Source organism: Lepidochelys kempii, chromosome 16 (genome assembly GCF_965140265.1).
Source record: "Lepidochelys kempii isolate rLepKem1 chromosome 16, rLepKem1.hap2, whole genome shotgun sequence".
Classification (NCBI taxonomy): Eukaryota; Metazoa; Chordata; order Testudines; family Cheloniidae; genus Lepidochelys; species Lepidochelys kempii.
In genome coordinates this window covers 4,594,023-4,607,281 of record NC_133271.1, presented here as the reverse complement: position 1 = coordinate 4,607,281, position 13,259 = coordinate 4,594,023, and the positions used below count along the sequence as shown (strand labels likewise).

Here is a 13,259-nt window from a genome sequence, read left to right as displayed (position 1 = left end):
CAACCTAAACCTCCCCCACTGCAACTTGAGACCATTACTCCTCGTTCTGTCATCTGCTACCACTGAGAACAGTCTAGATCCATCCTATTTGGAACCCCCTTTCAGGTAGTTGAAAGCAGCTATCAAATCCCCCCTCATTCTTCTCTTCTGCAGACTAAATAATCCCAGTTCCCTCAGCCTCTCCTCATAAGTTATGTGCTCCAGCCCCCTAATCATTTTTGTTGCCCTCTGCTGGACTCTTTCCAATTTTTCCACATCCTTCTTGTAGTGTGGGGCCCAAAACTGGACATAGTACTCCATATGAGGCCTCACCAATGCCGAATGGAGGGAAATGATCATGTCCCTCGATCTGCTGGCAATGCTCCTACTTATACAGCCCAAAATGCCGTTAGCCTTCTTGATGCAGTACGTTTTTAAAAAAGCTGTTTATTAAACATAGTCTGATACCAAGAGGATTCCAAAGAGATTCAAAGATTCCAAAGCCAGAAGGGACCATCGAGAACATCAAGTCTGGCCTCTTGTATAACACAGGTCATAGGACTTCCCTGAATTAATCCCTGTTTGAACTACAGCAGATTTTTTAGAAAATCATCCAGTCTTGATTTACAAATCGCCACTGATGGAGAATCCACCACGACCCTTGCTAAGTTGTTCTAATGGTTAATTAACCTCATTTTAACCTCAAAAACATATGTCTTATTTCATATTTCATTTGTCTTAAAAACATATGTCTTATTTTCATTTGTCATATGTCTTATTTCTTATTTCATTTGTCTTAAAAACATATGTCTTATTTCTAGTCTGAACTTGTCCAGCTTCAACTTCCAGCCATTGGACTGTGTTGTGCCTTTCTTTCCTAGATCTAAGAGCCTGTTATCAAATTTTTGTTTCCCAGGTAGGTACGTATGATCAAGTCACCCTTAACCTGTTCGTTAAGCTAAACAGATTGAGCTCCTTGAATCTATCACTATAAGGCAGGTTTTCCTTTCCTCTAATCATTCTTGTGGCTCTCCTCTGAACCCTCTCCAATATATCAACATCCTTCTTGAATCGTGGACACCAGAAGTGGACACTATACTCTAGTAGTGGCTGCACCAGTGCCAAAAAACAGAGGTTATGTGACGTCCCTACTCCTATTCGAGATTCCCATGTATACAGCTAGGGATTGCATTAGCCCTGCGGCCAAGGCGTTGCACTGGGAGCGTCTCTGACAAACACGCAGGCATATGGATTACAGTTGAGCAAAATGGGATACGACCCCTGAGCTAGAGAAATGCTCCCCTGATTGGGATTGCTGGGAGAAGATTTTTTGATCATGTGCTTTATGACAGTGACAGTGGAGGATGAGGTGACATTTCACATGTCAGTCGTTTCACAGGCATCTTACACAGTGCCTAAAAATGACCAAAAAGGTCCTGACCTACAATACAGAGAGCAGAAACGGTTAATATTCAGTATGTTCATTCTTAAAAAGTCAATGCACATTTTAAAAGTTCACTGCACTTTTTTAAGCCCTTTCTGTGGAATGCACCCCAAAGGGTTACACAAACTCTTCTTTCAAAAGAGTGACTAGTTTAAAAGAATTACCTACTGAACTAGCGAGATAATAATGAAAAACCATTTATGTTTGTGGTCAGGTGTACTCCCCACACCAACGCTGAGAGAGCTGAATTAGGCCAGGCAGGCCCAATCAGCCAATTAAGCAGCAAATGAGGGCGAATTAGGCTGGAAAGCCTTGATTAGAAAGGACACCTGGGAGGGATCAGCCAGGGGCTTCCATAAGGCCAGGAGGCTGGCAAAGGTGTAAGGGGGCAGTAGGGAGGAAGTCTGTAGCCTCTCTCCCTGGAGTAAGGTAGAAGGAAGCGGGGAAGGAACCGCCGAGACCTACTAGGCCTTAGAGAGATCTGACTTGGAGATCGGGAGAAACACAGTAGGAAGTAGTTCAGGGGCTAGAGCAGTAAGGTGGGTGCCCTGCAGACCTCAACCACTTGTTACAAGGCCCTGGACTGGAACCCAAAGTAGAGGGCAGGCCTAAGGTCCCCTACCAACCACTGCAGAGTACTACTGCTCGGGGCAGCGAACTAGAAGACTGCTTGCGTGACAGGGTCAAGGCCTGGGCATGAGGAGGACTGCCTGACGCACTTGAGCAGAAAGACTCTGAAGGACTCCACAGTGGGAGGGGAATTACAGTGTGACCTGGCTGGAAGGCTAAGTCACAAAGCAGCTGTGCTGCGAATCTGTGAACGGGAGGAGAGGTGCAGACGGTAGAGGAGACAGAAGGGGGCGCTAAACTGGGCAGAGCTAATCCCCAGAACACCAAAAGGAGGCACAACGCAGCAGTGAGTGACAAGGTCACATGGCCCTGACTCAGGCTCTCAGCCAGGCGGGTTTAATTGGCAATCCAAACAGAAGTGATTAAACAGATATTTTACCTACCACATGGTAGGTCCAAATTCCATTAAAATGGCATTAAAGGTAAATCCTCCCTCCCAGGCTGGTGCAATGTTAAGTTAATCGTTACAGCATGCTGTACATCAGGCCAGAATACCTAAACTATTATGAGCATAAAAAAAACAGACCTTTCTATTGCAGTCCAACAGGAGGAGAACATTTGTTACACATTAAAGCAAACAAGCAAGTTACCTCAATCTGTTTGTCTTTGAAGATGTTGCTGATGCCATTGTTAAATGAAGCTCCAGAGAACATGGAGGTTATTGGATATGTCAAGTCTAGCACAGTCTTAAACACTGAATTCATTTCCTAAAAGTAGGAAGAAAATATTTCAAAGGTGAGCTATATGGTGGAAACCCACTGAAATCCTACTCATCTGCATTTGGAGTGAGGTTCTGTTCCAACTTTAAAAGCAAAGATGAGCGAGCTACTCTGGTGAACACAATCATCAAAAGAACCAAAAACATAACAGCAAGGGTCACAAACAATATCTGCTTTGTTGAGTGTCATAGATTAAAATAACTTCAAACTCTGTATTTAGCTTCTATTAAGGATACAGAAAAATATGCATCTGCATTAGTTAGTTTATGTAAAAGTCCACACTAAAGTAGCAAACTCTCTACAGCAGAAAAACATGGGCACTGCCATTAGGTGGACATTTCCCACCCAATCTATTTCTGGAGACTGTGGAGTATGGAACGATTAGAGGACCTCAGCACTTCCCATCTTCTTTGTTGACGCTAAAATGAGTAAGTTTTACTATACTGTATATGATCTGTCCCATTGCTACATAGAAATGACACTATAAAGCTAGATTATCCTGACTGGGATGCACAGGGATATGGTATACAGGGCTAGAACAGGGTGCTGGGTGTGAGGATTTCTGGCTCTATTCTTGGCTCTGCCACTTGCTCATTAGGCCATTTTTGGGCACATCTATAATCTCTTTGTGCCTCGGTGTAACACTTCTTCAATCCATATAATTCGACGTGCAAGGGTGATGTCATGCCGAATTAATTCATCTTTTAGAGCTTCCAGAGCCTCTCTATAGAAGTGTAAATAATTTTTATTCCTAAATCAATTAGCACATTCTTTATCTTTTTTCTTAAAAACCAGCACTGAGCTACGATGATGATGGGCCCTCCAGAAAAAATGTAACACAGGTTCATCTAGTGTAGCTAAATAAATGGGTTTAGATTAGACAGGCAGGCAGGCAGGCAGACACTCTCAAATATCTTCAGTGTAACAGGCCCAAACAAGAATTAAGCTTTCATGGAATTTCTTTTAATTTCAGATTTGCTAAATCTTCGTGCTAAACAATGTTTCTTTTATTCAATTTACTAGTTTATTAATTTAATTTGAAAATCAGGAAGCCTCCAATCCATTAGCATAGCTACATTATCTGGGCTTGAGTGAAATACTGGACTACAGAAGCTTAATGTCTGAGTATATTATACCAAATTAAATTAAAATTCAATGAAAGACATCTAAATATGCAAATGATATCTTCCCACTTACTGTGTCAATTTTAAATACCACACCAAGAGAATAATTCACTATTCTTTTTCTCAATTAAATAGCATTTTATTAGTCAAAAATCTTTTTTCCTTTTCACATCTTTTCCACGACTTAATGAATGGGGCTTAGGCATGCAGGAACTGGGGCGGATTAATGCACCAACAAGGCCTCTATGGCTGCAGTCCATTAAATGATTTGTAATCAACATCTAATTGCCTCTTCACTTTAGCAAGGGTTTAAGAAAATGCAGAATTAGCCCACATCATGATTTCTATTCTCCTCTATCGATACTCTACCTGCTCCGAGACAGTGTGACTGTAAAAACAAAAAGAAAAGGAGGACTTGTGGCACCTTAGAGAGACAAACAAATTTATTTGAGCATAAGCTTTCGTGAGCTACACGATGAAGTGAGCTGTAGCTCACGAAAGCTTATGCTCAAATAAATTTGTTCGTCTCTCTAAGGTGCCACAAGTACTCCTTTTCTTTTTGCGAATACAGACTAACACGGCTGCTAGTCTGAAACCTGTTAAAACAAAGTTCTATAAAAACAAGTCAACTAAAAGCAGCTGAATAGGGAACCCCTAAAACAGATGAAATGCCTTAGCAGAAGATAACAGAACTGTCAGCTTCACACCTTTGCACACTTAAGGCTTTGCGAGGGTGGAGAAAGTCTGCCAAACCTAATAATGAACATGCTGGTCATGGCTCCAGAGTTAATAGTGAGGTAAGTTTTACACTTCAAGGAGGGATTCAACCTGTTATATGTGACAAATACAGTGAATCCATCCAAAATTAAAGTACTTTTAAAAAAAAAAAAGTATAAAATTATTTTTGGGAATATACCAGAAAATCCATTAGTTTATGAGATATAATTAAATTGTTAACTAGAACCTTCAAGAAATTTAGTGCCCAGTGTCATACCTGTTTTTGTCCCTACTGGTCTTAACAATGCAGACTCCCCATAGAGTAAATACTCACTGAAACCTTGTACGTAAGGTACCGTGGAAGAAATATTTTAGAATGAATGGTAATTAATTCTACTTCAAAACAACATATTCTTATTCTTTATAACTGAAAGTTTCTCCTTAGCTGAACTGTCCTCTTCCAAAATAGCTGACATGTCCTATTGCTCTTCGTGGGGCTGAAGGTACAGGCTGCCCTTAGCAAAGATGGCTCATCGCCTGCCTTTACCTGCTCCTCCCTAGTGCTCCTTTCTCTACTTTTCAAAAATAAAGAAGGCCAATATCATCCCTAAAAGTAGCTTGGCTTCACTCCCAAGGCAGTGTGTGTTTGTAAAGAGGACATCTTAACTGTGTATAGCCTGTGGCCTCATTCTCAATTGACAGGATATGGCAGCCATTCTGAAAGATGGCAATTCTTCATGAGTTCATCAGAGAGGTGATTTTATTGTTCACCCTCTGCTGAGGGATATATTTGCATTTTTAAAAACAAACAAACATGATCATTAATTCTAAAACAGGTTTTTCAAAAACTACCTACTGCACCAGATCCACTCAATGAGCAGAGGAAAACTAGGGTTTGTGAGCAGGGGAATGTATGGGGTGCAGAAGTGAGAGAAAACTGCATGCAGGATAACAGGGAAGTCAGGAGACAGGGGCACCACTGAAGCGCACACACCTACTTTGTTTTTCTCTGGGGATGCAAAACTGCCATAAACTCATCTTAACTGGCCAGGACACTGGCAACCAGAGTGTCTGGGTGAATTTAACTGTATAAGCTAAAATTTTTAAAAATGGTTCAAAGTTAATATTACATATTTATATTCTCTTCAGGTTCTTGTTTAATGTCTATATTAAAATTGATTAAAGGTGGAGCATACGTGTCAATATTTTAGAGTAAATTACATTGCATGGACGTTGTAATTATTCCAAACCCAACCACTTTAAACCCAGGAAATAAGACTGAACTTCAAAGAAATCCAAATAGTTCAAGGTCTGAAAATGCATGGTTAGAGCATCCAAAACCTTAACAATATTGTAGTGGCATGGGGGGGGGGGGGGAGATATAATATTTTTAAAGATCAGTTTAAGTTCCTCTGGAACTATAAAAATTGAAAGTTTCATTACAGGGGACAGTTAAGGTTGTTTGGGTGCCTTTGGTGCATTGCCAGACCATAGGCATGTTTAGATTTCTTTTAAATTCACCCTTAGTTCTATATTTCCTGGGTTTATAATACTTATGTTGGCCCCTTATTGAAACTTAGTGGGTTGGTTTTTTTGGTTGGCCCTCTCCCAGTACCAAAAGAAAGGAGAAGAGATAAAGAGAAATGAGGATCTTGAGTTGACAGTCCCCAAGGCCAATGGGGAGCAGCCACCCTGATTGATAGGGTGGACAAACCAATGAGAGAGTCAGGAGCCTGAGGCACATCCCCTGTGTTAGGTGGAGCTGCCTGAGCCAGGAGAGGGCAGAGCTAAGGGGAGAGCAGCAGACTGAGCTGAGTTGGAGGCAGAGCAGCAGCAGCCAGCATCAGAGGGGCCAGAGAAGCAGCCCAGAAGGCAGATGGGGCTGGAACCAGAGCTGGGCTGGAGGCAGGGCAACAGCACTGAGCCAGAAGAGGCAGAGCTGGGGAGCTGGAACAGCCTGGAGCTCGGGAAGCACAGACCATCCGTGCTTATGGTGAGTAAAGGCTGAGCTACCTTGGCCAGCTACAGGGCCAGAGGCTAGATGGAGGAAGCTAGACATGCCACAAGTAACACTACTGTTGAGCACGGCGAGGAGCTGGGGAGAGTGAAGTGGGACCTTGGGCAGAGGGCTGAGTGGAAGGAGACGTTGCCAGACAAGAGGGCCTTGAAGGCTGGTCGGGGTGGGGGAGGGAGGAGGGGAGACGACGTGAAGCCAACGGGGGGAGGGGCCTGTACTGGGGAGAAGGGTCCCTGGCACCTAGCGCCTGAGGCCACCGCCAGAGCAGGCATCTGACCCACAATATCACCCCAGTGCAGCCAGGACCTGAGAGGGAGGTCTAGGATGGGTGAGGAACAGACTGTGAAATTTCCTTACATCCCAGAGATGGCTGTTTGTGGTGTTCCCTGTGCCCATAAGGGAAGATTCTTTATTTCCTTTACCCTTTTCCATTTTATACTTATTTTTCTTACAGTTTCTGTTTAATAAATTATATTTGGTTTGAACTTAATGTAGTGCTCACTAGGCCAGGGAAGTAGGAGAGAGCACCCTGGAGTGGGGACACCCTAACCCCCGTCCTAAATGACCATGACAAGATTGGGGGTTCAGCCTTTCAGGAATCCTGGGCCCAGCCTTGTTGGGGTTCTGAGGACTCTGCTGCACAGGAGAGTGGAAGGGGAGCCCTCGAGGTCAGGCAGGGCTCTGGATAAAGAGGGTGGGAGCGGGGACTCAGATCCTTTCTCTAGCCAATTCCACTGGGATACCGCAGGAGCCAGGAAAGCTCCCCACAATAGCGGGACCATGCCCCTGCTTACACTTGGGTTGGGGATGGTTACAACATCTGGGTAAGGCATTTTACTCTAACTGACAGACAAGACCTTCTCCGCCCTAACTCCATATCACTGTATTGTCTGTGACTATTAAATAGCAATGTTTTCATGTTTGCTTTTTAAAGGCTTCCACAAAAAACATGTTCAATACTTCAATGTTCCCTTCTAGTGCGGGGACCCAAGCACACCAGCACTTGGCTAGTGCATGGGAATCAAAGCAAGCTCACTTGAACTGTACTATGAAGGAGAAACCGATCAGCCTGCTTTCCTTGTCCAAATGGAATAGAAACCCTGGGAAGATACAGTGAATAAAACCTTCACGATTGCTTAAAAAGATTTTTTTTAATGCAATTTAAAATTAATGAGCTGTGCTAATGGCAGTAAATCGCACCAGAGAGTTCTTGAGCAGGCTGCTGATGCACTCCTCATGTCCACAGAGAGGAGGCTAAAGCACACCTGAAATGTGTGTGCCCTGCTGCCGGTATTTTAAACTGCAGAATTATTTATCATTTGTTTACATGCAGCCTGTTATGGATCAGGGACTTTTTAAAAACTCTGCAGTTCACCTTAAACATTCCTTAACTTGTGCCATGACTGTGTTAGATCTGAAGCTAACATAAGAGCACTCACTCACGTCTGACTACCAACTTCTGCTATCTCTCAGCTGTATGCGCTATCACTCACTGGGACCTCTCACAGGGAAGTTTTCCCACCTCCTGAGAGTAGAATGAGCTCTCTTTTCCTTTAGTATCCTTGCCTGGTGTTCATGCCAATGCCTTTGGCAATGCCTGCATTTTCTTCTTAGGTTTGTGTTTGTTTACATTGTTTTGTACTTGTATGTGTTGTTATACATGAAGATTTGGCATATGAACAAAAAAAACCCCAACAGTGTAGGATGTGAAGTGATTTGCAAAGTGCAGTACCTAATAACTAATTATTCTCTACTTCCTAATGAGAGCTGTATGCCTCCCACAATGAAAACACCACATGTAGCCCTCAACTTGTGGACATCACACTGCAATCCTCACTCAGTGTTCTTCCCCAGAAGGCCATGTCACGTTCACAGCACCCTCTGACCCACTTTCATCTGCCCTATGTTCCGCAATGGGACTCTGGATTTAGACCCAGTCCTGATATTGCAGTGTGGCCCTCAGAGGATGGCTTCCTTTGTCCTGCAAAACAACATTTGGGCTGTGATGCCAGGCTGCAAAGAGCCAGCATGCCAGCATATGATGCCAGCATGGGAGCCAGAGAGTGGCTAATACCCTCAGTGTCCTGGCTAACAACTCTCCTTTCATCAAAACCTGTTTGCATGTATGAGGCTGTGTGCATGGCTCTGTGGAGCATGTGCCCAGTCACTGCTCTTCCAACCTCTAACTCCTTAAGATAGGAAAAATTTTAGCCACCTAATATAGGCACTACATAAAATCAAAATATTTTCTATAGTAAGAACTGTAAGTGGATCATATATACTTTGATATAATATTAGTGTGGATTCATTATCAGCTTTAAAAAATATATAGAAAACTGTAACTTGCTAAGCACAACAGAATCAATGGAGTAGAGTACATAATTGATATGCTCTGTGAGTGTCACACCCCATCTGCAGCATAGCAAATGAAAGCCATTATTTATTGGCTGCTCCATTATATCCAGAGATCCCACCAAATTAAACTGCTTGTCCCCCCTCAAGCACACTAGCAAAGAGATGCCAATTTCTAAAAATACCTAAAAGCTTTTTTGTCCTGCAGCCATTTCTCATTTGGGCTGGTGGCACAGAAACCAGTTGAAGTTATTTAATACATCACAATAGAGAATGTAAATAATAAGGTCCCTATAGGCTACTAAAGCCAGAACATGTGGTTCTAAACAACCATAACCATCAACAGCCACAGCTAATGGGAACTAGGGCAGCAGGGGAAAAAAGGATGTTTCCACAGAACAGGGGCTTTCTAGCCTTTATGTATCAGGTTGATTTTGTAAAAATCTACTTCCAGACTGTTCTCCTCTAGCAACACACTGATCCTCCCATTGACTGGTTCTTGAATATCTGGCCTCTTTGCTGCCTCTGAGCAAGCCCAGTGGAGAAGTTTTCATGGAGACTCGTGGGGAAGGCAGAAGTGATCTTGCAGCTTTTGGACCCTGGAACTTTGAGGCTGTCTGGTGTTTGGCTGAGTCTCTGTAACAGACTCAGATTAGGCCCTCTGTGGAGAGTAAGGGATTTCATGAACTCCCTAACAACTCTGAGCTCCTGACACTAGGAACAGTGTTAGTGGGTAATGAAGAAAGCCACACCAAAGCCCTGGTCTCAAAGACAGCTACTATAATTTGTGATGTGACGGGGAAGTATATGGAAAAGCCATTCCTGGAAGAGTCACACTCCCATAATCTTAAAAAGTTTGCCACTTTGGGCTTCCACTGCTTTGTGCGGCACAGAAAATAATTTTGCTGGATCCAGTCCCACAGCACGCCATCTGCAGTGAAGAGGCCACCACCCAGAGCTGTCTGTTCTTATCTTGCCACATTTTGACATCTCCCTAAATAATTAAGCAACTCCTGTTTTGCATGTGGAATGGTGTGTGCTTGTCAAAATGGTTATAAAAATCCCAAGCAGCTCTTCAAAGCACTCTTCAATAATAAGATGAAATCAGTATTTCTGAGGATAATATTACCTAATTTTTATTTGTACCTTGCAGGGATACGGTAGTCTGGATAGAAAGTGGGGCCACTCCATACTGGATTAACAGAACAGCACCGATGCTAAGAATGAGCCATTTGACAACATATGCTTTGTGTATCAATAAAATTAGACTAAAATCTGCATGTACAATTTAAAAGTCTGTCCCATCTGGATGATAAATAACATTTGACAGATACAGCTCCCTTCATCTCAAAGGCTTGCAAAGAAAGGGCTTTTCAGACTGAGAGGATAATTGTCCCTCCATGACAATTCAGTTCTCTTGGAGGTGCAACCCACCAGCCATTCTTATGGTAGACTTGTGTGCACTGGAGGAGACTAGCATGCTCCCTCCCAAACCTTAAAGAGGTGTGGGAAGGCTGATCTATTGTTACTAAATTAAGTTTATATCTACAAAGTTACTGAGTGCCAGTTTAATTGTGAAGCCTCTGCAGCCACCCAAGTGTAGTGACCCAGCACCTGCAACCACTGGGAAGCCCAGAATCTCTGCTTTCAAAAGGCACCAAGCTTGAGCTACCATTTCAAGAGGCTGCAGAGCTGTAAGAGTTACAGGAAGTTACTTAAAGCTGTTTTAATCCACAAAACCTTCATGACCTCTCTTAAATCCCTCCATAGGGTCCCAGAATAACACCCCTGCACTCTAGTAATGGTGCTGTGAAGCCAAGACGGCTGCAGTGATCATGGCATGTTGGGAAATGGGTGCAGAGTTAGAGTTGGGAGGGCAGGGAACAAGTGAACTTCAAGGGAGAGTGGGATGGAAGGGCGGACCTGAGATTGCTATGGTAGCAAAAACAAGCAGAAAACGTGGGGAAGTTTGTGGGCTTTGTTATATGGACGCTCCCGTTGAAGTGACTGTGTGTGTATTTGGTAAAGGTGGGAACCCTCAATCTAGGGGTTTATTCAAATAACGTCTGTCAGTCCATCCAATTTTAGAAGTGTAACTGGGTGGGTGGGGGGACTAGATGACCTCCTGAGGTCCCTTCCAACCCTGATATTCTATGATTCTATGATAAGATATAGCCTTAGGCAGGGACCTTGACACATCCTTGCTGCACATGAATAATATCCCAGGACTAAAATCTACAGCATGGATCATTATTTGTGCAACTGTGACTTTGGCTAGGAAAGTAGCCAAACATGTACATTTACACATGCAGAAGCAATGGATGTCTGTTTCAGCCCTGCAGTCCTTGGGAACTCACACAGACCCAACCTACCACTATGGTAGTGGAAACGTAACAGTCCCTCTCTGGAAGCCTAGGGCCTTGCGTGTTCCAATGCTATCATAATATCCCAGGACTAAAACCTACAGCATGAATCGTTATTTGTGCAACTGTGACTTTGGCTAGGAAAGCAGCCAAACCCACAGCTGACTGCAGCTGGAGAAGCTACCTGCAAAAGGCAATGTTAGAATAGATCTGCAAGATGCCAGTTGCAGTTTTCTCTGTCTCCCACTTTAAGTCTCACAAGATATAAGAGGACTGTTAGTTTCAATCCAGCTTGGAAACTTCATCAGGTCGCTTTCCTTTCATTAGAAAAACCAAATTGGAAACAATTTTTATATAAAAACTAGAAATAAAATAAATACATTAAATCACTTTATAATTGGCAGATCCCAGATGTAACCAATGCTATCTTTTACCATCAGTCATCTATAACCAGCACTGCTTGATGCTAGGGCAGTTTTGTGCATGTTTTCTGGTGTTCTTAATTCCTCAAACAAATTATAAATTGTTATTTAAACAGTCAGCACACAGCTAAGTGTAGTTTAAAAACCCAGAGTTTCGTATATTTAAAAAAATAACCAACATTTTCCTCCCTAATGCAGTACCTGACCCCTGGAACACTGGGGCTACATCTTACATCAGACATTTGGTTCTTAGTTAGTTTAGAGAAGAATTACCTCAGTCAATCACTTCTACTCAAAAGATGACAGCATGTGAAAGTGAAAGAGAGAAAGTTATATGGTCAGACTTGGAAAGAAAACAGACCCCAGCACATATAAAGACAAGAAACAATGATAAACACCAGCTAACACTTGTGCAAAGATGTACATTCACACTGAGAGTAGGGCTGGTGTACATGCAGAAGCAATGGGGTCTATTTCAGCCCTGCAGTCCTCAGGAACTCACACAGACCCAACCTACCACTATGGTAGTGGAAACTTAACAGTCCCTCTCTGGTAGCCGAGAGCCTTGCGTGTTACAATGCTATCATTGTGCAGGTTTCTCTGTCTCCTTAGGAGAATACCACCATCTGTGCTTTAAAAATATCTTATCTGAAGATTTTCCAGGACTTGGAGGATTCTCTTGCCTTTGCCCCCTGAACTAGGCAAATATCCTGAGACTGATGTGCCAAATTCATAACAAGTTTGGAGTGACAGACTGGCTGCTTGATGGGTAGCTTTGGGTGATTAACATACAGCCTGTCTTCAAAATGGACTGGGAGGCATTCCTTTAAATTAGGGCTGTTGATTAATCGCAGTTAACTCACGCTATTAACTCACTAAATTAATCGTGATTAATCACAGTTTTAATTGCAATATTAAACAATAGAATACCAATTGAAATTTATTAATTATTTTTGGATGTTTTTCTACATTTTCAAATATATTGACTTCAGTTACAATACAGAATACAAAGTGTCCTTTATATTATTATTTTTATTACAAATATTTGCACTGTAAAAATGATAAACAAAAGAAATAGCATTTTTCAATTCACCTCATACAAGTACTGTAGTGCGATCTCTTTGTTGTGAAAGTGCAACTTACAAATGTAGTTCTTTTGTTACATAACTGCACTCAGAAACAAAACAATGCAAAACTTTAGAGCCTACAAAGTCCACTCAGTCCTACTTCTCATTCAGACAATTGCTAAGACAAACAAGTTCGTTTACATTTATGGGAGATACTGCTGACTGCTTCTTATTTACAGTGTCACCAGAAAGTGAGAACAGGCGTTCGCCCGGGACTTTTGTAGCCTTCATTGCAAGGTATTTATGTGCCAGATTGCTAAACATTCATATGGCCCTTCATGCGTCAGTCACCATTCCATAGGAGATGCTTCCATGCTGATGACGCTTGTTAAAAAAAATAATGCGTTAATTAAATTTGTGACTGA

At 42.5% G+C, this 13,259-nt stretch overlaps 1 protein-coding gene across 12 annotated transcripts in view; it reads right to left on the bottom strand.

Moving 5' to 3' along the window:
• PNPLA7 (patatin like domain 7, lysophospholipase) overlaps positions 1-13,259 on the bottom strand; it is a 439,100-nt gene that overhangs the window by 63,876 nt on the left and 361,965 nt on the right. For all 12 annotated transcript variants that reach the window (XR_012155226.1, XR_012155225.1, XM_073314045.1 and 9 more), the window contains one exon: positions 2,644-2,760. Coding sequence is in view for 10 of the 12 variants with exons in the window: in XM_073314045.1 (XP_073170146.1) it covers positions 2,644-2,760 (117 nt within the window). In the remaining 2 variants the exon portion in view is untranslated. The remainder of the gene's footprint in view (positions 1-2,643; positions 2,761-13,259) is intronic.